General features: G+C 40.0%; 1 protein-coding gene across 5 annotated transcripts in view; it reads left to right on the forward strand.

The window, feature by feature from the left end:
- The window catches only part of si:dkey-157l19.2 (uncharacterized protein KIAA1522), a 44,112-nt gene that overhangs the window by 1,036 nt on the left and 16,714 nt on the right, over positions 1-26,362 (forward strand). For 2 of the 5 annotated variants that reach the window (XM_039785320.1, XM_039785316.1), the window contains exons 2-6: positions 8,788-9,094; positions 23,713-23,856; positions 25,612-25,655; positions 25,775-25,910; positions 26,105-26,206. In XM_039785320.1, coding sequence (XP_039641254.1) covers positions 8,812-9,094; positions 23,713-23,856; positions 25,612-25,655; positions 25,775-25,910; positions 26,105-26,206 — 709 coding nt within the window. In that variant the 5' untranslated portion in view covers positions 8,788-8,811. Of the gene's footprint in view, positions 1-28; positions 134-212; positions 426-8,787; positions 9,095-22,213; positions 22,454-23,712; positions 23,857-25,611; positions 25,656-25,774; positions 25,911-26,104; positions 26,207-26,362 lie in introns of those variants that run through there. The other 3 variants (XM_039785319.1, XM_039785317.1, XM_039785321.1) reach the window with 3 other exon arrangements.

The raw sequence follows: 26,362 nt of genomic DNA on the forward strand, positions 1-26,362 counted from the left end.
GGACTTTGGACTGGCAGCAAGCTCCAAATCCAAACTTTTCTGGAAACTCTGCAGCACTTCCAGCGATCAAGGGTTGACGGCCGTTTTGTTTTTTTCAGCTCCATGGCTTCAAGTTTACCTCTTGTACCCTCTGGTAGGTGAGGCTGAGACATAGTCATTTGTTTAGAAAGGGTGTGTCGCGTACCGGTGCTCCTTCTTCACCAGCCTGCCATGACAGGGCTTGTACCCATGGAGATTGCATGTGTGTTATGTATGCATTAGGTACAGCAGTGCCTGGTAGGTACCTGAGATTCAGAGGAAGATCAAGGTAGAGACGGGGTGATAACACAGAGGCAGTGAGCGATAGGGGATGGGACAGGATAAGGAAGTCACTGGAAAGACAGACTGAAAAGTTGCATTCTGTATTCGGGACATGGTGCAGTCAGGTAGGTTCAACTTTTCTGTTGTTTACTGTGTTCATCCGCCAGTGATGAAGTAACAGCTCAGTGGAGGAAAGGGAAAAAGCTGTTGGTCAAGAGGAGGAACAATTGGTGTTGTAATGGACAAAGACACATGATTATGTGTGTGAACATTGAGTGAGTGATGTGTGTGTCATGCAGGCCTGCAGTGAGAGGAAACTTTTTTTCCTGATGAGTCGGACACAGTGTGCTGTTAATCAGAAGGATTAGCTGATGAGTAACTCATCAATCAGTCCTCATCAACACTTCTGAATAATCTAATCAATATCTGTTAGGGGCATTAGGGCATGATGGCCTGCCCATTTCTTATTTCTTTTCTACCTCTAGACTCTTTCTTTTCACACAAGTCCTGGCCTAAACGGATTACTTTGTTTTATTCCCACACTACATTGTTTTGGGACTGGCGTTTGGGTTTGAAAGGATTTCAAATCAAGCTACAGGGCACAGACACTGAGATGCCAGGATGTATTTTTAAACCCCAGTGTCCAGCTGTGTTTGCCTTCACTGTGAGCTGGTCACTGCTGCTGCTGCACAACACTTTCTTTTGTCGCCCCTGACTGACCTGTCAGTTCAGGGGTCTTAAGCTCCACAGAGGCTGCAGTCCAGACCTTGACCCCTGGCAACCCCTGAAAGCAAAGCAAACACCACACTTTATAGAGCTGTGCCACTGTCTCTGTTGGCTGTCGTCTCTTCTAGTGCCGGAGAAAAGTAAAACGTGTATTATTTTTCTGTCCTGTTTTTGGAAAGAAAAAAGTAGTATACAATGGAAACTGAGATTATAAGGACTCAAACAGTGACACTGTAGGAAGTGACCACATTTTACTGTAAGTTATTATTACACAATTTAATTACAGATACTCACTAAAATTGACAATTGGACCAAAATATGTTTTTTACATTTATATCACATTAACAGTGAGGTGCACAAAAAAAACAATAAAAAAGAAAAAAAAGAAAAGTGAGGTGCACTTCCTAGGCATTGTTGACATCCACAGTATATCCGCAACTCTAAATATTAGCACTGAAGCGATTAGTCAATCAATTGATTATTCCACAGAAAATCAACCAGCAATTGTTTTCATAATCAATTATTCATTCAAGTCATTTTTAAGCAAAAAATGCCAAAAAAGACTGATTGTCACATAAAACACAGGGAGTTATTTATTTTCCACTATTTTCTGACACTAGCAAAAATCTTAGCAGAAAATTGATAATTAATGAAAATTATCATTAGTTGCAGCCCTAAATAGGAACATTTTAGGTAGCTTGTAACACATTTAATGCAGTTGGCTTCAGATTATATTTTCAGATATGTATCAACATTAGTATGCACCAATGAACCCAAAAACTCTATCAAAATATAATATTTGTGTGTGTAAGTATATGTTTTTTCATACTCTGATGCATATTTTTCAGATGCTCTGTAAAAGAAAAAATCTGTCCTGTTTCCATAGAGGTAAAATATTTGTGGCTGCCCTCTAAAAAGAATACGCAGTAAACAATTATCTTGGCCAGTGCACACAACCCCATGTTATAATCTTATCTCAAAATGATTCTCATGCGCCAGCCATTATGCTTTTTCTTTCATGGCTCTGTCTGTATGAGGGGTGTGTGGCAGGGAGGGAGGAAGTGGGAGAAAGGAAGAACAAGAGGGGTGGGGTGGGGGTGAAAAGCACATTTGCAGTGAAGAGTTCCTCAGTCGGTAATTATCAATCCTTTAGGAATGCAGCCGCTGCTTTTACCAGACAAGCTGCTGCATGGCTACAGCGGCCTCGCAGCACGCCAGCTTGCATTACCCAGTTTACAGATCTCTGCATGGTACCGAAAGCACACACACACACACACACACACACACACACACACACACACACACACACACACACACACACACACACACACACACACACACTCTGTCTACAACCTCAGTGAGTTTAGTTCCATAGCATTTTAGTTTATTTGTGTCATTATTGTCTTACGGCATTGTTGTGCTTATTTTTATCACTGGCATTACCTACATGGTCTTTTTCTGAAACTGTATCCTTTCTGCAGCAAACAAAAGGACCACATAATGTCAGCCAGGACTTGTCTTTCTGTCCAAGCCCTCTGCACTGTGTGTTTATGCTGATACAGTACGTTGGTATGGAATAAAATTGTAGGGAACTTGTGGCCACCCGGAAACCTGACTCTTGAAATTAAAACTTCATGAGCTATTTGGTTATTTAGTAGTTATACAGTATTTCCTGTAATCCTCTTTGTCAGTGCAAAAATACTTCCCTTAAAATGGGAAATCTTTCATTGATGCTTAATGACTCCCACAAAGCCCTTGTGAAAAACTCTCCTCAGTCATTTCAAAACTCCTCAAGCCATGGAGTATTTCTTAGTTTGTGTCTCACTGGCCTCATCATCCATCACACTACATTTCTTGCACATTGAGTGTTTGAGCATGAGGGTGCAGAGCTGTTAGCCCAGACAAGGTTGCTTAAGTTGCTCTTCTTTGTTTAATAATGCCAAGAGAAGACAGCCAACGCCCTGATTGATGCCTACAGGTGCCACACGATAACAGCAGTTTTTACACTGCTGAACACCATTTAGTTACAGAGTCAATTTGAGTGTGGTTTTTTAAAACTGTTATTGCCCAAACTGGCTGTTCCTGTAAATCCTATTTCAGTGATCTCAGCAGGAAGACTGGAACAGATCCGAAAGATCCTTTTTTTTTTCTCTCTCTCAAAAAAAAAAGAATATTAACCTTGCTAATCTGTTTCCGTCTTGCAGAGACTAACTACATTCAGCCTGACCTTAACCTCGCTCACTGACGGCTAAATCATGCCATGTGAAACCCAGCAGCTCAGGCATAGATGTCAACGACCTCCTGGTTTAACTAAACCAGTCCTAATTCAAACAAAGGTGTCTGCCTGTATCACCGCTGCTCCCTCTTGGCTTTGCCTTATCCTTATGAGGCACTGGAGTCTGCCCAGTCATCTTCCCTGTGTGACTCACCGCAGTCAAAGTTACAGTTCCTGGAGACCCTCCCGCCCCGCGCAAAATTTACATTGTTCATATTTGACAATTTCGAGTCAATAAAGGTGTGATTGCACTTGAGCATAACATTAGTATTGTGAGTTTACCATATGTTTTGGGCTGCTGTGCCCTCCAGTCCAGAGTGTTTTTAAGGCAGTCCAACTCTGAATTTAGATCAAATAGTATTTTAACCTACTTTTTAATGAACCAAATTCTTGCAGTTTGTCATATAAAACAAAAAATGGGAAATTATTTTCTGTATAGTTCCCTGAATTGTCTTGTGGAGTAAATCCTGAACACAAATACTGCAAATTATTTGCAATTCCTCTTTGACGTAGTATGTTCTGTCCCGGTTAAGTGAATAACCGGGTTATGCCAGTTCTCCCCGTATACATGAGTGGGGAAGAATGGGGAGAATGACAGGAGTAACTTCATGTTTAATTTACACATTATTTCAGTGTAGGACAGCACAGTGTTCCCGCCAGATGACGGACAACTTGTTTGACTCTGTTGTGTTTACATGTATTTTTTTAGTAGAGTCTATTTCATGACAGTGTATAAACTATACAGTATACACCATTTACTTCATGCTGATGTGTACATACCACTGTGAATGTCAGATAATCAGCCAGTGCTGCAGGTATTGACACACTGCATCGAGGTTTGCTGTGTTTGAACGATATCTCCTGTCCAATGTGTAAGCCTGGCGTCTTTTGTAAAGGATAAGTAAATAGCATGTTGGAACACATGCCTGCTCTGCCTGGGCTGGGCTGGGAAACCACAGCGAGTTTAGTGTGTCAGAGAGAGAGAGAGAGAGAGAGAGAGAGAGAGAGAGAGAGAGAGAGAGAGAGAGAGAGAGAGCGAGAGAGCGAGAGAGCAACATTACCACAATCGAGTACAACATTTTTGTTTGTAAATCAGTTTAGGGCATATGCCTTGATCATGGTCTTTCAGATTGTGATACACCCTGATGTGGTGTAGTGTAGGCAATACTGGTGGAGGTTTTTAATTTAGTTTGTGCTATAAATCCAACTTTAATCCTTTTGTGCCTATAGGTTATATATCAACTTTTATGAATTGAGAGGTGTGGTTAGGGGATAAGTAACTGCTGGGACAATGAAGCAACTCTGTATTTAAGATGTCGGCCATGGTGCTTTAACTTTAAAGAGAGGATTGTGACAATTACCTTTTACTTCTAAACCCGAGATGTGACATTTTTCTTTAGTAAATCTTAAGACAAATTGTAAAAAATAAATAAAAATAGACGTCATCAAACAAATGGGGAAAATTTTAAAGGACACTCCAATGTGTGCATAACCTTATTACATATGTTTGCAAAACTGAAAATTGCAGGTTATGTGTAACCACAGCAAAGGTGGCATGAGTCAGCTCCTTATGACTGGACTGCACAGACAGTGGTCTGCTGGGTGGTCCTCCGCCGTGTCCCAGAGTTTTTAGCATTACTCTGGTCCCTCTGTGATGGAAATAATATGAGGAGTTGTTGCACTCAGAGCAGCCCCGTGGGCTATAAATGAATGAACCAGCCCCCCTGTCCTCCCGAGAGAGAGGCGTCTGATTATTGGCGACTGTAGCCAATACAGATGCACAGATCTTAGTCATGCCCAAATGACTGTAATTTGGAGCAAGAGAAACACAGGGCTTAGTGCAGGGAGAGGCCCGGTACTTTTCTCCAGAGATGAATGCTCTTTCTTGTTATTGGCTTTTCACTACAACTCACTCCTTGCGTCTACTCCATACACACTGTGCCACATCAGATGTGATGAAGTTCAGCTGGGCTACATTAAGATAACAAATTACTTCAAAAACACCATATGTATAAAGTTAGGAAAAGCATTCAAATACTTTAAGCACTGATTTTAAGCCTCTCATATGGGGCTGCATACCTCTCTGTAGACAGGGCAGAACCAGATTAAACTTTACTTTTTAGCTAAACAAGCAGTATTGTTGAGACTGAAAAAAACGCATATTTGATGGATTACCATGAACTTTTGTACCATCATCCATGGTGCCCAGAGGATCAATCTTAAAGCTTTAGTGCGTAACTTTTGTATATTAATGAACGTCCATTACATTCATTGCCATATGAGTTGCTACAAAGCTAATTCAGACTATCAGCTCCACACAACTCTCTAAGTATTTCTCAGTATGGCTGTGTTCAGAATTAGTGTCGTCCTGCGACTTTCCCGCGTAGAAACTTGAGTGAAGATTATTACCTCTTCTGTTTTTTGAATCCTCTGTGTCCTCCTTGGCTACTAGCAACTGCGTGGAGAAGGGGTGGGGGTGCATGCGCGATTACGGAAGGCTGTGTCATGTGGACGCGCCGACAGTGTTGTTGTCATACTTAGAATTCTTCTTGGGGGAGATAGAAACTACACACTATCAATACAGCATAGTATTGCGATATTTTCCGTGGCAATACTGTATCGATACACAGACACCAATAATGCAATATGTTTAAAATCGCAATAATATCGTATTGTGACATAGGTATCGGGATGATATCGTATCGTGAGGCCTCTGGTGATTCCCACCCCTAACACACACACACACACACCACACACACACACACACACACACACACACACACACACACACACACACACACACACACACACACACACAAACAAACGTGAACCCCTTTTCTGTGCGCAAAGTAGTGTTTGTCCTGCATGCCTCTACGATGTGTAGACAGCCGATCACAAGCATTATTAGATCTTGGTAGAAGCATGCAGAGTGTTTTTGGCTCACTGATGCTGAAGAGATTTTACTCCCTTGGTATTGAAATTTGGTAGCGACATGATACTATGGAGGCAATTTGGTTCGTTGGCTATAAGTATCGAAGTTTGTTACCCACCCCTTTTGGTGATCCTCTGACTTTTCCTCTGGCGCCATCATCCGGTCAAACATTTAGTTTGTCCAATACTACGGTTTTATGGAGTAGCATGTTTCTGCAATAGAAGAAGCTGCAGTTACAAGACAGCATTTGTAGGACCCTAGATTTTCGGGTAGATGTAGACCAGTGTTTCCTTTAGGATTTTTTTTAGCAGTGAGGGCAGGTCCGCAAAAATGTAAGTGTTTACGCTTGCACAGTATGCTAGTTTTGTCTGGTAAATAGGGTCATAGAAATGCAGTCTTAGGACTGTGGTCCTGAAACTGCAGCTTCCTCTATTGCAGGGACATAGTATAGGGGTTTATGACCAAATACGACCATGTTTCTGCATAACTAATAACATTCCCATCAGCTTTTTGTGTAGTGCTAATTAGCAAATGTTAGCATGTTAACAAGCTAAATTAAGACGGGAATAAGGTCAACATTATACCTGTTAAACATCAGCATGTGCTGTGCCTCACAGAGAAGCTAGCATGGCTATAGGCTTGTTTCTGCTTTAAGTATGTAAAGAAGACCAATGCCTTTTATTACAGTACACCTTGCTCAAACTAATACAGTCCAATACAACAGTCCTGCAACAAATCCTACCTTCACAAGGGTTCAGTTTTTGAGAGTCAAGATTTGACTGATAAAAAAGTTAATTTATGACCAATGTAGGCATCTGGCTTTAAAAAGGGCACATCTGCTTGAAAACTTTCCATACAATACATCTAAACCCATCCTCTAACCTCTCATCGCAGCACCCCCTCTGTATTACACAGAGCTTTGATGATGAGAAGCAGTTTGGAAAAGTCACATTTGCAATCCTCAGAGAACATGACATAGGTTTCTGTGGTGTAGCTTCGTTTAGCTATGTGTGGTTGTATTGCTCACACATTGCTTGTGCTAAAATCTGCCTGCGGTGTTTTTTATGCGTGACCGTGAAGCAACATAGCAGCCAAAAACTTTTCATAAACTTTGTCGAGAGCAAATCATCAAGGGATTCATAATTCTCTCACTCTGACTCCGCTCCCACCTTCTTCCAGTCTTTGTGGGCTTATTTACAATCTGCGACTCCTGTCATCTTAAGAGCTTGATCCTACTTTTAGAACTGTGATTTGGAGATAAGCATCTAATATAGTACACAGCTGGAAGAAGCCCAGTGTAAGCTACAGATCCCCAGGAGCAAGGCTGGGAAACCTGCCCCAAAGTAAAGGAGTTCAGCAAGGTGAAGGGGTGGAGAAAAATAATAAAAAAGATGAAGGAAGAAACTGAAACATAACAAGGAACATGAAACAGAAACTACACTAATATATGTATGGACACTGTTCGCTAGAAACGCCTCGATGCACATTGGTGATTGTTTATTTTTCTATTCTGTAGCTCTTCCTAGTTTGCAGTTGTGTCTCGGTGTAAAAGTGCAAGAACTTTACGGGTGTGGTTTTGTAAATTATGACTCCATGTTATGGAATGAAGGGAGCGGTGCCAGTTCTTTCTTTGCAGAACTGTGAAGTTTGGTTTAGAGTCAGGAGGTGGTCTGGGTAGGCTGAGTGTGTGAGTTGAATGAGCAGTGCCCACGGAGACGCACAAACACAAAAATACATATACACACACACACACACACACACACACACACACACACACACACACACACACACACACACACACACACCACACCAGTTGGGGTTGTCTAGAATACAATGCAATGGTTGTCTGATGCTGTATTAGCAGAACAACTGGATTTGTCAGGTTTTGTACACTTTACATCACTGACAAGCATTTCCTGAAATATACTTTAGGTTTTAACGTATTTAAATACGTTAGAAGAACCACTTTTCTTCAAGATGAAACTCGTCTTACCAAGACTTGAAACCTGTTTGACACAGGTGTAATCCATCATCTTGAACCTTGGTGCCTTTGTGGTGCATTCATGGAAAAGTAGTCAAATAATGAACTTTGTTAATGAGGAAATAAAACCTGGAAGGCAGACAGTAGTCAGATACAGTAATTGTTGTAAGAACACTGAATTTGGCAAAAAAAAAAAAAAAGCCAACCCTTCAATATCAGATGTTGTGATTTTCTTGAACAGAACAGCGAGGTTGGTTTTCATAACAGACCCTGCTTGCAACTGCACACAATGTTATGGTAACTTTGAAAAGTAATAAGACTAAAGGCAACATTTTCGGTCAAAATTCACCGTGATGGAAAGTAAGTTTCAAGTCTCTGTATGTTGATTTTATTACCGTACTGGGATTCATTGAAACCAGTGGGAGCCAGGACCGTTAACAAATCAATCAAAAAATGTTTGATTAGCACCTCTCACTAACTGCCAGCACATGTAATATTTGATGATGATGATGATGATGATGATGATGATGATGATGATGACATAAATGTAATTTTGGCCTCCCCTTTTTTCAGGGCGTTGCTCCAGTGTGAGGTGCTATGTCAAACCGTGACTCAATGGGGTTTGGGGAACTGATTCCCCAGGATGTGGTCGATATTTTTGCCCAGGACAAGCACAGCAAAAGGGGCCGGAAGAAGCGCAGTAACTCCCTGGGCCGGGCTCTGGGCTGGCTGAAGGGCAAGAAGAGGAAGGATCTTGACGCTAAGGGGCAGAGCCTGGGACTAGGTCCTGCACTTGACTTGGCTTTGGATGGGCACCCTGCTGGACATCAGGGTGGACACAAGGGAGGACAGAAGTCAGGAAGGCAGGCTCACCCTCAAGGTACTGCTCAACTGCCATTTTATCCCCTTCAGTATTCTATAAGTGTGTTTTGTAACTACTATTTGACAATATTTTAAGTTAAGAAAAAACTAACATTTCCTGTAGCACACCATCATTTCTTTGGGGGGGGGCAAAGAGCATTATAGAAGTGAATACACATTTATGAAATACAACATTAACCTGATTAACTAAAGAGCAGAAGAACTATTTGACACGCAAATATCATATACAGTATTTATAGCTATTTATTAGGCTCTTCCCTACTATGACATGTCAAGTCATATGGCTGGCTTACCACCCCCAATTTTCTTGGGGAAACCCTGATATTTCATATATTCCAGAACGCCATCATTGGTGTCATTTAACATTCAAATGAGAATCATCTTGCAGAGACTTGAAACCTGCTAGTAGCTAATTCATTACAGTGAACAATGTTTTTGCCATACTTATGCTGCCCTTGGTGTTTGTGTTTGCTCCTATAATATTACTTAATAATGTAGGACTGAGAGAAAATGAAATCAGCTTCTCAAATGAGTACATTTGTCACTGTAAATTAAATATGTTTCTGGCCTGTTGGTTGGATTAAACAAGGAATTCGAGAACATCACCTTAGCCTCTTGGAATTTGCAGCAGTTTCACTACTTTTAAACAATTTCCGCAGCTGGCAATCAGTTTTTAGAAGTTAGAGCATCGCTTGAATACATCACCACAGAGTCTCTGCCATAGAGGATAAGGTACATTTGACACACACATAGAAAAACCAAAACATAAAAGCGACAATTATTAAACTGTGATGAATTCCTTATGTCAATCAAGGTCATGCCAGTTGATTAACATTGTGTATTGACATGAAAGAAAACCAACACGGCCTGCAAGAAAGGAAATTACTCTTAAAAACTTAAAAAACATGTTATTACCAAGTTAAGTCATTTGTTGGTAATGGGCTAAAGCACCAACCAGTGTGGTCCAGTAATGTATTGAACCTTAGGGAGGTCTTTATAAGACATTTAAAGACATTTCTATAGAGAGCAGTTTACCTTAAATGAGTGGGAACCAGTTAAATATGCTGTTTGTTTACTAGAGGCATGTTTGAACAGACTGACTTCCTACTCCCCTTCTGACCTTATTCAGCATGCTTTGTTTTCTATGAAAAAAAATCTCTGTCTGTCCTGTTCTGTGATACCATCACTTAACTAACGCTACCACGGATCTTCAGGTTACGTGGATGGTGGCCACCATATGCGCACGTCTGAAGTGGATGGTTGGTTTTATTTTAACCTTTGTGCAGCCACACACATACGGCCACACACAGTCAACAACTCACACACATAGTGAACGCAAAAAAAAAAAAAATGTTTTTCACACACTCCGAAGAAATATTGCAGCAACACACTATTCCCAGAGCTGTGGGATCTTGTTGGAGCTTGCACATGTTCACTCATATGTCAGCATGCTGAACTAACCCAGTCCTGTTTTCTCTTTGTGAACTCAGTTTACTTTCCAGTGTGAACTGTAAGCACTAACTTTAGTTTTACAGCATCATTAATCACACCTTGATGCAGTCTGACCTGAAACACAAAAACATCAACCAGCAAATGTGTCTGCCAGTGCTTGTGAAGTCTTGGCTTATTGCTTTACAGACAGAGAAGGCTCCGCCTTTTTCTTTTGTTGCGTCTTCTCCATGTCAAAGCCCAGAGCTTGTAGTTCAGCTGGAAGGGTGTTGCGTGGGGATTTTTCACAGGATTTAAACTCATCCAGACAGTCAAAACTATACCCACAAAGGAAGGTGAATATGTATACGCTAAACATGTTTTCTGTCACATCTGTGGTTTTGGTAGACGATGAATGCATAGACAAACGCGTCAGCATTGACTGCAGCATGTGTACATAGACTGTATTACACAATCTTTGCACTATTTTGTGCTACTTATGGTTAGTTACAACAGCAGTGTGAGGCTAAGAGTTTTGTAAGAGAAAGTAAACTATGAAGATAGATAAGGTATTTCTCCTCTGCCAGGTCGGCTTTGAGGCTACCTCACGTTGGGCAGAGGCCTTGAATTCTTTTCTTTGACTTTTCCATACATAAACTTGAGAAGAATTACTGAAAATAGTAGATTTCTAGATTTCTTTTGGAAACCAAGAGTAGTGTATAACCTGAAACTAAGAGCTGTTGTGTTTTCGTTAGCTTAGAATGATCTCTTCATATCTACATAGGGAGCGGGTCCTCTTCCATGGAGCCATGTTGCACCTCCATGTTTCTACAGTAGCCTAGCCCAGAACCAACAAACCAAACACTAGAGAGGGCCTTTTCGCATTTGTATGTTACCTGAAATAGAGCTGGATGATATGGAGAAAATCAAATATCACAATATTTTTGTCCAAATACATTGATTTTGATATTATGGCAAAATTGTAGCGCTATTGGTGCTATCACAAAATATTAACACAATGAGAATTTTGATAAATAATCATCAATAATGTGGATACAATGACTAAGCAGGTAAAGGCAAATAATAAAACAGCTAGTGATTCTGGTAGGTTCAGGAAATTACATTACTTTAATATAATGCAGCCTTTAAAAACAGGAAAAGACAACACTTACGATATTAACATATCCAAAATTTAAGATGATATCTAGCCTCATATATCGATATCGTGATATGGGACTAGATATCGTCTTAGATTTTGGAAATCGTAATATGGCATAAGTGTTGTCTTTTCCTGGTTTTACAGGCTGCATTACAGTAAAGTGATGCAATTTTCTGAACTTTCCAGACTGTTCTAGCTATTCTATTATTTGCCTTTACCCACTTAGTCGTTATATATGAACATTATTGATAATTATTTATCTAAAATCTCATGGGTAAAATATTTTGTGAAAGCACCAGTTGTCAACCCTACAATATTGTTGCAATATCGACATCAAGGTATTTGGTCAAGAATATCGTTATATTTGATTTTCTGACCGTAGGTTCTACTACACACTTGGAAAGGTAGGGGTGATGGAAAGGGAGGGGTGATGGAAGGGGTATCTAGTTGGTTGCAATCTGCAACCTCACTGCTAAATCCTACACACTGTTCCTTTAAACCTACATTGTGTAATTTTTTGAGTTGATTCTTAGCAAAACCCCCTTTGTTCTTTCACAAATATGTGCTCATTCATGTGTAATTTCTTCCACCAACTCAAAGTATTCTCGTAAGTGTAGAATCTGCCATTTAGAATCATTCAGAATACACACAAGCGACTCGCTCGAATGACGGCCGCCATGTAGCGCCTCCATCTTTAAAATACATTAGCCAAAGAGGGACATACCTCCGCATTTCGCCCTATTACACCTAGTGGAACCCTGACGAATGCAAGGGGGAGCTAACTCGCCAGGGAAGCGAAAAAAAGAATTAAAACGACAACGCGACAGGCAGAACATCTGCGTGTAAACGATGGAAAGAGCTAATTTCGGGTTCGGCCACCGTAGGAGTTAAAACGCGCTCGGAATGGGAGGGGCTAGAAAGTAAAATTCAGTTGGTTGTCATATACAATTTCACCGCTAGATGGGAGAAATTCTTACACAATGTAGCTTTAAGTTTATAGGCCTGAATGTTACAGAAACGTATCACTATAAAGCCAGAGGTGATTATTAAGTGTGATTTATGTGCCAGGTAACATATGCTGCTATTGAGCCCTCAGCACTCAACATGTTGTGCGTGGCATGAAGTTTGTCGGTGCTGGCAACATCCGCTGCGATCTCCTCGCCAGATGCTCCCTCCGATTAGAGAAGGAGCTCAGCAATTCCCTAAATGCATCCAGAGGAGGTTTATTGTAGGAGCAGGCCACGGTGCAAAGTAACACACTTGCCCAGAAATTGAATACCTCCTGCTGAGCCCCTGATGATGATCAGTATTGATGCCAGAGGGGCCTCCTGCCCACTAAATGCCTGGTATGGCAGGCACAGTGCCAGTTAATTAAAAGCCATGCCAGGACTGTTACAGTGAGCGAGGAACAAGGGGTTCTGTTTTTCCTGACCTCTCCACTCCCACTGTTCCTCCTCGCACTGAGACACTGGTGCCATAGAGGACTAGTATGAACTCCTTGGTATCAAACCTCAATACCTTTTTTGTGTGGTATTCTTATAGATCACCATAGACAAAACATTAACCTCATCTTTATAAAGAGTTTTTGTTTTTAACAAAAATGTACTATTAGTTGGTAGTGTAATTAACAAGAAAAATATGAATCATCATAGAAACATAACAGACAATATTAGAGCTTTAACGATAATAATAATTAGTTGATTGACAGAAAAATAACTGGCAACATTTTTTCAGAACACAGTGTACTCCCATCCTTTCATATTCTCAATACTTAAACTAATGTTAAAGTTGATATACAGTTTACCTTAACACATCCCTCCTTTAACTAAAATTAATATTGTTTGAAAACTTAGCAGATATTTTCTCAAAAAACTGATGCACTGGGATCCCACTCTGAAAATGGGATTATTTCTTTTGGAGAATGTTTTTTGGCAAGAGTTGACCAATGTAAATGTTTCCTAGCACTGAGTATAAATACTGTATAAAAACTGTCACATACTAATTCTACTACTCTACTACTACTAATTCGTAATCATAATTACAGGTATTTCCTGATTTTATACCGATAGGTTCCTGACAAAGTAGCCTGCTACACATCAGACAATTTAATCTCCTAATGTGTTTGCTTTTCAGTTTTATTTAATAATGACATGCCAATGTAGATTGATGTAGATTCCCTGTTAGGGTGAGCATCCAAACCCTGTATGCTGTTACCTAACCCTTTGCTCTTGCGGGAATGCATTTTTGTAAACAAGGCCCATGGAGTTTGACCAGAGAGGGAACTGCACAGTAGCCAGTTTTGGAGCGATAAACTCTGGCCTCCTGAACCTATCAGTGTGGTAAACCTATTAACTCTGCATTGTCTTCTCTAATTACCTGGACAATGTTTCATCCTGAGCCAACAGGCAGAGATTATCTGGGTTAATAGGTTAATTCGCCCTGATTTGTCTAATTCCTAACACTATTAATGTGCGGTTTTGCGTACCTGCCTAACAGTGATTTATGTCCCTGTTGTGCGGTCAGTTTTCTCGATCCTGTGTAAAACTAGACGAAGGGCTTCTCTTATGCAACTCTGGCTGCTCAGATCCCGTCTTAGCTTCATAATGGATTTGAGGAATGCCATTGGTTTGGGTAAATGGAAATAAGGTGAAGGGAAAACTGATGAGGTCATACCAAGGTAAACTCAGAAGGTCACCTGTTCGCTCTGAACACTCCCTCAGCGATTGCTCACATTCCTGAGCATTATAAAGATTTTTCTTTGAGGAGCCTAGAAATCAGGAGCCCTTTTGTGTGTGTGTGTGTGTGTGTGTGTGTGTGTGTGTGTGTGTGTGTGTGTGTGTGTGAGTGTGAGTGTTTGGCATACTTGCCAGGTGAGATCATATGAGGCATATTATTTGACTTTTGTTGAAGATTTTGTTATGGACGCTGCTTAATTTAAGAAAGATTGTGAAGCCTAAATGCCCAGATATACTAGCTTTTTAACAATGCGTATGCGTAGACAAGCGGCGGCGCGAACAGCATTATTTACATACTTGCCTGCGTACTTTGCGTGTACCAGGAGGATTAAACGTACATCCGCTAGGGGGCAGATAAGGGCCATATCATCCCTGGCCGACCCCGGAAGTCACCTCCTGGGTTGGAGTGTGGAACAGCTGCTGACCTGCCTGTCATATGATTTACTGCCCCCACGTTTATGTACTGAATTGCATCTTGCAGATGCGTAGCGCTAATTTCTGAATATGTGCACAGCCTACGCTCCAAAGGAACGCAGCCATCTTATGTACGTGAACGCGTAGTTAAAAGCAAGTATATCTGGGCCTTAAGTGGATTTATCTGTTGCTTTACTGTATTGTCTGTCAGTTTATCATGCAGTGTAAAGCCCTTTTAGTTAAAGGTGTCATGTGGAGCATTCGCACAGCGATAAACCATTGCCACATCAGTTTTGATACAGTTGTATAAAAGATTTTCAGCTTTTACGGTTCGTCACCAGGTTAGTTTTTGCATGCTATCTGCTAGATTGCATATAAGGCATATTGCATTATAGCATAGATTGCATTATAACATAAATCGGGTCATGTTTTCATTTATTGTCATTGTACAAAAATGAATAACGAAATTCTTAGCAGCAGTTCACCCACTAAACATAAATCTAAATGTTAAAAAGACAAGAAATTAATAGTAAAGACAAGAAATAAATAGTAAAGAACACTGTAGTTGTGTGTGCTTGTAGTTATTATAGCTACGTCGTCATGATGACCTAATAACCCTGAAGGGCAGGAGAACGGGTTTGAGAAAACTGACATCTAATTAGTTTTACTTTCTTTTTCTCATGGTGGGAAGTACTCAACCAGTCAAGAAGGTGTTTATTCCTCAGAAAGATATTATTTAGCCTTTATGTGAAAAGCACTTTTGTTGATTCTGTCATGAGCTTTTGTAAATTATAACACTGCAGTGGAGTGGGGTTAATTTCCTTCAGGTACTTTTTGTCACCTTGTATATAAAATATCTGACAATTAAGCTGACACAACACAAGCACCCATCTGCTCAGATGTTATGTGAAAAGAATCAAGCTGATGCTGACATTGTGTGAATTTCTGTACATGAGGACTACCTGTATAGTAAACTGATGCACAAATACTTGTTTATAATCACAGGGTCGTTTGGGACATTTACAAGGATTTTATTTCAATAGGTAAAGAGTCACCACGCCCGTATGGAGATCATATTTAGGTCACTCGAATGGTAAGAGAAGTGCGCTAAATGCCAGTTTGCCCTCTAGGCACAACTGAATAATGTACTCCAGTTTCATTTAATCAAGATCCTTTTATTCTTTGCAATCCTCTTAATGTTTGGTGTCAGTGTTACCAAACGAAGCAGCACGACCAAAAGCAACAGTTATTATTTATGAAATCATACATTGTTTCATTGTCAACATATGCAGGTATGTTACTGTGGCTTTGCACCAACTGCACAGGCTATTGTCACGAAAGGAAAATGTTTGCCAACACACAGAGGAAAGTCAACAGAGAGACTGACAAATATGTACCTGGAAAGTTTTCTGAGTCACCAGTCATGACTTTTGTAGTAATTTGAAGCGGTTTTCAAACAATGTGGTTGTCTGTAAAGAGTAGAAATTCACAGTACTATTGTTGAATATAACTTAGTTTTAACTCACTAGTGTAGCAAAGTTTAGTAAGGGTGCACACAGTGTTGGTTATTCATGTTTTCCTCTCCGAAAAAGAACACACTGTTCTTTTGGGATGTATTCAATGACTGGAACTGTGATAAGCCTGCTTGTACATAATAAAGGGACCTGCCCAGTTTTGTAGTGGGTGTTAGGGAGGTGCTCCACCATTTAATAAGTAGAATTAATGAGTCTATAGCCATGCTAGCAGCTCTGTGGAGCTGTACAGTATGTAGGCGCAGCAGTGTGTTGAGCTAAATGCTAATGTTAGCAGGCTGACATACTCAAATAACAATAGTTGCATGCTAAGGCTTAGCAGGTGTTGTTTAACATGGTCAACATCTCTACCATTTTAGTGTAGTATGTTAACATGCTAACATTTAAAATTAGCTGAGGCTGTTGAGAATGTCATCCGTTTTCCACATATTTGGACATTTTGTCAAAGTTTGACCTGCTGACGGCGCTAGAGGAAAATCAGTGTTTCATCCTGTGAGGACTGTTAATGTCAGTACGGAAATTTCATGGGAATTCATCCAATAGTTTTGAAATATTTAAGTTTGTGGTGGACCAACCGCCACACCGCTAGCATGGCTAACAATGGTGTAGCTAAACCTGTTTGAGTCGTGATTCACTCTGATCTTTCACCCGAGTCTTTAAATTGACTCATGAATCAAGAGTCTCTTGTATCACTAGTATCAACTCGGATCAGATGAGTCCTGCAATTCAATCTAAAATGATAACAGCGCCACACACAAACCTCTTGCAACATTAGCTACTACTAGTCCTAGCCATCTTAGCTGCCAAAAGCTTTATAACTTACAATTTCATAGGCAACGACAACTCCACAAGTCAACTCAAGCGACTGAGTGAGCAGAGAGACAGTCCGAGACAGGTTATAGGAACTTCCCGACCCGCAGACTCATTGAAACATTGAAAGCTCGCAGACTATGGGACTCGATGACTCGTGAGTTGTCGATGACTCATGAGTTCTCGCGTGAGTCAGTCAATTGCGCAAATCAGCCGGCTATGAGTGGATCTGTAGCAGACGAGCGAGTGAAGTCTCTCCTCAAGCTCAGCGTAAAGCAAATCCACAACAAAAGCCATTCTTTCACTTCTGAAATAACATACAATGTTCTGCACGTAGCCTAGCTAGGCCTACTGTAGGTTTTGGTGTATAAATGTAGTATGTTTAAATGCAATTAGATCAAGCAGACAGTCCAAAACATTGCAAGCTAGCAATACTGACTCAAGTGACTCGCACAACCCGGACCAGTTTAGTGAGTGACTCAGAATAACGCAAATCCTTAAAAGGAATCAAGTTTGCCAGGCCTAGTTGTAGAAGTTTGGTTCTGTTTTATACGGCATTGGTTTCCAATCTTTTTGGTCTGCGTTACCCCCACAGCCCCGTCCGATAAACTTACGTACCCCTTCATAAATTCCAAATGTACAGTGTGTTCCAAATGTGTAATACTGTTAATTATATAGAAGTGGATATTGTTCAACCTTATATCCATTACTTTTAGCTAATTATTTGAATTGTTTAGCCAGGAGGCCTACTTTTAGTTAAGCATACCAGCCACTTATGCAGCCGCTGTTAAGCCATTATTTTAAGCTATTTATTACTACCATGTATTCATTACTTTTACCTACTTACCAGTTCAAACTTCTCTACTCGCTTGCTAACTAGTTTTCAAGCACTCTTGCATAACTGCAACCAAAGATCCTAAAGATAGCGCATTTCAAGCAGCGCAATGGTATGAAACGGTACACACTTCCTGTCTCCTAAAGGGGCGTGGCCTCGTTTGAACGTGTAGTGAACGTAATGTGGATGGAAGTTATATTTAAATAATTATTATATTATATAATATAATATATTTATATTTAAATAATTTATTAATATGTTCTTTTGCTAACGTTAGATATTTACACAGCTAAAAGACATTTAGCATCACAGAGGTGTTGTTAGGGCGTTCACGAACATTAGCTGACGTTAGCTTCTCTGTGTTGTCAGATCTCGCGAGAGTTTGGTCCTGAGACAGAAACAGGTCTCAAACTAAGTAATTTTCTCCTCATGTGTCCGTCTGAAAAATGCCATTTTAGTGTCACAATGTTCTGGAGATATGTGGCTTGTGAAAAATGGGTCCAATATATACTTTTGTGACTATAAAGAATCGCTCATAATGGGGCTGGGCGATATGGAGAAAATCAAATATCACAATATTTTTGACCAAATACCTCTATCGATACCGCAACGATATTGTAGTGTTGACTATTGGTGCTTTCACAAAATATTTACACAATGAGATTTTTTATAAATAATAATCAGTAATGTGGATATAATGACTAAGTGGGTAAAGGCAAATAATAGGACAGTTACAACAGTCTGGTAAGTTCAGAAAATGACATCACTTTACTGTAATGCAGCCTTTAAAACCAGGAAAAGACACCACTTATGCCATATTACGATATCCAAAATCTAAGACTATATCTAGTCTCATATCACGATATCAATATAATATCGATATATTGCCCAGCTCTAGCTCATAATCTGTGTTCACGTTCACTTCTCCCATTGGAAACAATACACTCAGGACCTGCCGCTAGTCTCCTAAAGAGGCGTGGCCGTGGCAGAGCCCACGTGACACAGATACAGGAAACTACTCTGAGTTGTGGCGTCTTGGTTCTAAAATGTCTCTGCTGCAACATCTGTTTAGGTGTTACAGCTGATATATTCTTCTTAATCTACAAGTACCCCTGGTTGGGAATCGCTGCTCTAAAGTAGCTAGAAACAAATAAAACAATGTTTATTTTTTGTAAATTCTGATTTAAATAACCCTTACCAACTTGCTAACAATTGTACCTTAAATACACTATTCTCTACTAATGAGACTGTGTTGTCTGTAATCACATGTAGTTGTGCTTATATTAAACAGGCATTATCAGGCCTGAATATTTTACCTTCTCCTGCACAGTTTTTTAATGGGATTTGATCTTTAATCTGTGAAGTGACAGATGAAGGCTGTTGGGAGGTTCAGGATGTAAACAGATGTAATGTGGTCAACTGTGGTGCAAAAACTGACCACCGGCAAAATTTGTGTGTGCCTTAAGTATATTTCTGGAGGTATCTGATGCAAACTGGTTTGCTGGCATACAGATAGAGTTGTCTGACAGTGAATTAGAGTGTAGCCCTGCGTGCCAGATGATGCAGGTGTATCTGTTACTGGGATTGTTGTCCTTGTCACACCATGCTTCGTCCTTCCTTTCTTTCAGCCATGATGGAGGGATGTTTATATTTAATTAATTGAAAACCAAGAGCGTGAAAATAGTCAGTGGACCACACAAGTTTTGACCAGGGTGTCCGGTCAGTGTATCGAGACTGTACATTCTTGCTTTTAGAGAACGGTGAGCCTCCAGCCCTTTCCCACTGTCATCATAGTGCATTCAGTTGTGCTGATTAGAGAGGCTTAAGCACCTGGCAGACAGCACCCTCAGAGCTGGAGAGAATGCCTCTGCATGGCTGTCTGCCTGGTGGTGCAAAACAAGAGCGAGGGGCAAGTTAGGGCAGGGACGTTAGGTGTGTGTGGGGTATTTGCATCTGTTTGATTCCCATGAGGCGGTTCTAGAAAGAGTCACATCACGTCAGTGGTAGTTTGTCTTGTGTGTCTGGGGCTCTATCTAAAGCTCAAACCGTTGGCTCTTTACAGTCAATTTTAACTATATACAGTCTGAAGCCGAGCAACTCATCTTTCTCTCTACTCTCCCTTGTTCCTAGCATGCTGCCTGTTAAGAAGATGATGCTGCTAGAGATGATATAGATTAGATGATATTAACTTCTTAATTAATATGATATTAACTTGTCCATCGCCTTTGAAACTATAGTATCTGCGCTATAGTATCTGTCAGGCATATCCGTAGCCACTGAGGACAGTGAGGTCACATTCTCTCTATTTTTTGCTGGGAATTTGGTGAATTTTATCAACCTGGAGGGAGGTTTACATTCTATGTATATTACTACAACAAATAAAATTTTTGTTAAATTTGGCCTCTTTTAAGAAAGATAATATTAATATATTGAGTATTCAGTATTTCCTTGTTAGAACTGTATTCCTGGCAGTGTAAAGCGGGTTTAAAAACAGCATTTAGACCTCATGGAAATAAAAAAATTTGAAAATGAAATGGGAAAAAGAAGAAAGAATTGGTTTAAAAAGCTGAAACTTCTCGAGTAATATCTTGGTCTTTCTTTCAAACAAGCTTGCCAACAGATGTTTGCTCATTCAAAATGTTCTACTTTAAATCCACTATTAGTTACATGTCATAAAATGTAATCATAATTCCTCTCTGAGCTGTTTTTTTATTTTTTACACATTGTTTTTCCTCACTGCAACTGGTCACACAATATCACACCCATTAGATTTAGTCTGTTCATCCAAATCCGAGATGTAAACATCAGTTTTGGGTTGATACATAATCACTACCAGCCCGTTAATACCGCCAGCTTCAGTGACAGATGGTGTCTTTAATATGTCAGTGATTAATTTGGACACAATTACAATGTGATCACAGAACTAGTAATAATATGACCCCCTTATTAACATGCAGTTGTGCCCCACCCATCACTCTCCAGTCGAGTGTGTGCTGTAACCAGATAAGTGTTGTCCTAAACTGCCTTTACCCTACACAGGAATTTAAACGTTCTGTTTACTTAAGCAGTGGATTCTGTTCAAATAATGATCTCTTTCTACTTGTTACTATGTACTGGTAAAGCAAATTCATTTCTTTACCTTTTTTGTAAACCGTTTTTGTCTTGAGTCACACAGTAGGATCACGAACATGAGAATGTTTTCCATTTGTTCAGATGACATACATACCATGTCATGTCTGCTCAGCACACCAGGAAGTAAGCAAACAACTTAGCCACAGATGAGTTTGAGGTGTCCTCAATAGAAAACAAAAAGACAAAAAGATAAAGACATTGTCTCAACAACAGAAATTTATCAAAAACAAGTAAGTGTTTAATGCTTCTCCAGATTATTAAATAGCGGCTATTGATTTACTGCGTCATTTAAGATCTTCTGTCATCCTCTGTATTCTTGCTGCACAGTAGCAAAATATAATGCTGCTGGAAACAATAGGGAACATTTTCCATGTGCTGTGGAGCTGCAGGCTTCTTTTTAAACATGTTTTTAATCTTCTTTTAGGAATAGATTCTTTTAATCCACTTACACCCCCTTGTGGCAGAACAACAAAGTTATGTCTAGTAATGAAGTAAATATGTTTGCTGTGTTACTAGAGTTCTACAGTGAACATGTTTTTTTTTAAATATTTTTTGGGCTTTTCCGCCTTGAATTTGTGACCAGACAGCTAGGTGAGAAGACACGCAGGAAATTGTTACAGGTCGGATTCGAACCCTGGACCTCTGCGTCGAGGCATAAACCTCTCAGTATAAGTGCATCTGCTCTACCCACTGAACCAACCGGGCCACGCACAGTGAACATGTTTTTTTAATCTAACAAAGCAGTGTAGTGTTATTTATTAACAGTGCTAAAGCTGTGGCTCAAGTGAGTGTGGAGCCACCCGGGACGTCCCTCGTATCTCAAATCCCTGACAACAGCTTTCTCTTCCCTTTAACGTTTACATGTATGATCTCAGTTTGATCTGTGCCGTGACGGACCAATCTGGGGTGAGCTTGCCTGCAGATGGGGGGCAACAGTGGGATGCTGGGTATCGTGTTGAGCAGCGAATAGGGAAGAGACCGTAGAGAGAGATGGTAGGAATTAGGCTGTTGAGGATTAGCGTCTGAGCTCTGATTGTCTATTGGCTGTAAAAACACTCTGCATGGACCTGAACTGTCAACAACAACTTCATCAAAAACAAGCAAGACTATCGTCCTGCCGTGATCTTTCCAGGATGTTTTTTGAACTGACAGACTGCACCGTTAGATCAAAAATGTCCTCCTCTCTCTTTAATACAAGTTGGGTATAGTTTCTGTGGACCTTTGGATTACTTACAAGAAACCATGGTAGTGCTTCTGACTAATAACTCTAGTACTAATTTCTACTGCTTTCCAACTCTCTTCAAGAGGAAAGGTGAGTGAAAGCAACACAATTGTTTGAAATTACAAGACAACAGACCTGATTGGTTCATTACTCAAACCAATTGCTCCTGTCCTGATTGTTAAAACTGCTATTCAAGTATGACCAGAACAGGCTGGATCAGCTGGCTCACCTATGACAGGCAGTAAAGTAATTAAAGTGTGGTCATTGACTGTTGCTATGGGCCATAAAAACTACTGTCAGTTTGATATGTTTACTCCCCTGATATATGCTGTGATTTCTAGTCTAACTTTTTTTTAACAACAAAGACTTGTTCTACATTACAGGGAAGTAAAATAAGGTATTAGAATTCATCATATTTGTAGATTATTGCTTATTGGGAGCACCCTCTAATGCTGTTACAAAAGTTGTAAAAAAGAAAATAGTAGCGATCACTGAACACATGGCTGCCGAGGCTAAATCCAGCATGGTCTTACAGCAACGTGTACAGTAGAGTACAGTGGGTGGCTAAATGCGGAGCAGCTGTCACCATTACATAAAAGTGCCTTAGCAGGTTGTTAGCACAATGATCCCAGACTGTCCTGGAAGCGTGAGGGCACCACATGGCTCACAGAGTTCAATCGTATGCCAGTTGGTCAGCAAATGTAAAGCTAGTATAACATTAGTGTTTGCCTTTTATCTTTTTTTGTTTTTTCAAGTTTCTTCTTCTTAAAATGCAAAAGTGACAATAATCCACACAGAGTTTTGCACTTTCAAAGTAAAACCATAACATTAAAATCAGAAACTAAACTTGATATTGTATGACAGCAACTCATTAGAAGACATTATTCAGGCTTTTGGAGTACAACTTGTAATTGTTTTTATGGTGCCCATGGTTCATGACATGGTAAGATTGAACTGATGCACTGTACTATGCATTCAACAAGATGTGACAGCAATTTAATTAGTGTCCTTCTCACGGTCTAATTAAACAATACTTAGCCTAGAAGAAAATGCGTAATACCGAGCATGCATTTTTTTTTCTGGCAGTAGATTTTTGATGTGATAATCCCTCATAAAAGTCACTGTCAGAGTCCCTGGAGTTTAATCCTGCATGAGTGGAAGGAACGAGTTCAGCCTTTTTAATTCGCACACTCTCATGTAATTAACTCTTAAACATATTTACTATTCCTGTGCTTAAATGTCCCTGAATGCTCTCATTCCATCCACATGGCCCCCTCGTTTACTGTTAAAGTAACACAGAGCTTTGAGTTGATCCAGACTGATCCCCTCTCCCCTCTCTCTACTTCAAGCTGTCCCAAAGCGGGATGACGATGACAAGACCCCGGCACCCCCGTTGATCCAGGAGAACGTGTTCATCGAGGGCAGCAGGCATCAGTACCTGGAGAACCTTCACACTGAGGCCCTGGAGGGATTGAAAATGATGCAGCAGGAAGGTACAAAGCACTCCAGTGATACAGTATTGTGCACTAAATTAGAGGTGTGGCAACATTGACAACTGTCTGCATATTGCCCAAGAGGGTGTGAACCAGAGGATATAAACCAGAGGTGTATAAAGTACTAGAGACCCATACTTGAGTAAAAGTACAAGTGCTCTATCAAAAAAGTGACTTGAGTAGAAATTGAAGTGCTCTTTAAGCACCCCACTTAAAGTGATGGTTCGGAGTAATTTACCCTAGGGTCCTTTGCACCACGACCTCGAGCCAAACACCCCCCCAGAAGCTTTTTTCACCTGGGTCTAACATTGGGCGAGTTAGCGTAGAGTAGCGCTAGCCGCTGAATAGCTTAGCGCGGGGCTAATGGACCCACGTTTGTATCTCTTAAATGACTAATAATGCCCGAAATGATACCAAAGGTCTACACTAGTACATATAGGTTATGCACTCATAAAACGATGGATTGGAAAGTTTGTAAGTACACCAGAAGTTTATGTAAATAACACTTGCCTGCTGGCTTCTGCTCTCTGCTGCTGTTGTTGCTGCTGTGAGTCTAACTGCAGGTAGCAGCAGCAGCAGCAGCAGAGAGCAGAAGAGAGCAGGCAAGTGTTCATAAACAAACAATGCATAACCTATTTGTACTAGTGTAGACCTTGGTATCATTTCGGGATTTATTAGTGGGGTCATTTAAGAGATACAAACGTGGGTCCATTAGCCCCGCGCTAAGCTATTCAGCAGCTAACGCTACTCTACGCTAACTCGCCCAATGTTAGACCCAGGTGAAAAAAGCTTCTTGGGGGGTGTTTGGCTCGAGGTCATGGTGCAAAGGACCCTAGGATAAATTACTCCGAACCATCACTTTAAGTGGAAGTACTAAAGTATTCAACATTTTTTGTACTTAAGTATTGCAAGTAGTTTATTTTAAAATGTACTACTCAAGTACTAAAAGTAAAAGTACAAGTATTGTGTTATGTAGTTATTAATGAAAGCAGTCAAATTTTGAATATCATATTGTTGGAGTTCAACTTTTTACTTGGTATTAAGACTGTACAAGCTGTACATTGCTGGATATGAAGGAAGTTTCTGAAATAAACCCAAAAAGGTACATTAATGTCACAGCTGTTATAACTACTAGTATCTGAAATAACAGTGGGTTATTAATCACTTATTAACAAATACTGAAATAAAATGTGTGACGTAGTGGAAAGTTAGCAAGCTAGCAACATACAGATAAAATAGCAGCTTCACATCACAGGGTCAAACGGTTAACATTAAGTACTCACTGCAAACTGAAACAACTCAGGAATAGCTTCATCTGCTGCAACAACAGCTAAATAGAAAGAGTACAAACTTACATCGTCTCTGACTTCTGAACGGGCAACCATAATGAAAAGAAACACGATGCGATCTTGGGGATTTCTTACCTAATTATCGTATATAACTAACGTAGCCGTAACTACACACGTAACCTACACAGTCTCCGTAGCGTGAGGAATTCACAACAGTAACTAGTAACTATGCAGCACATATAAAATGTATCGGAGTAAAAGTATTAAACTCATCGAAAATATGTACTCAAGTAAAAGTGGAAGTAGGAGAAAAAATAATACTCCAGTAGAGTACAGATACAACTTTTTAGTACTTAAGTACAGTAGTGAAGTAGTTCTACTTCGTTACTATACAGCTCTGATATAAACATACATTTTAAATGCCATTATTAATCTGCAGAGTTAAATGTTACTCTCTTTCTTGCAGAAAACAATCATGGAATGGAATTCCAGGACAATGAAAGCACAGTTGTAAGTTACAACTCACACCCTGACTTGCTGTTTTTTTCTTACAGTTACACCAAATACACCGTTCTTTTACAAGTGATTTTTCTCTCTCAAAAGGATTGTCTCTCCTTTTTTTTTGCCAGTCCACAATGACAGTCCACACAGACGGGGAAGGTGGAGGGTTTATGACAGACAGTACCATTGCTGACACAACTTCTGTCGTTTCTGTACAATCATCCGTGTCCACAAGATCTTCCCGCTCTGGACTCACCAGGCAAGGTAACTTCACCACAAGCATAAAATACTATTTACATCCTATCTTGGTCATTACATCACATATAGCGATACACACATGTAAAAATGACAGATTAAACATTTATTGGGACAGATTGTATTCACTTTAAATAGAATGTTTTTAAGGATTAATGGATAATATTTTTTATCTCTTTTCTTTCATGCCTCTGTCTGCACAGAATCAACATTCAGACCCTTGAACTCTGGGAAAAAGACCAAGACAAGGAGAAGACACAGGAAGACTGTTGTGGGTATCCCACAGCATGTTCAGAGAGAACTGGGTATGCAGCTCATCATTTAAATGTATTACTTACAAAATCCATCTGTCTATGAATTTCAATCGCATGCAGTATTAAATATGTTTATGTTACTGTCTTCTACACAGAAAATAAATATATGGATGATTTCTTTGCATTTCCATTTCCTTAACTATTAAT

The sequence above is a fragment of the Perca fluviatilis genome, chromosome 20, assembly GCF_010015445.1.
Source record: "Perca fluviatilis chromosome 20, GENO_Pfluv_1.0, whole genome shotgun sequence".
Classification (NCBI taxonomy): Eukaryota; Metazoa; Chordata; class Actinopteri; order Perciformes; family Percidae; genus Perca; species Perca fluviatilis.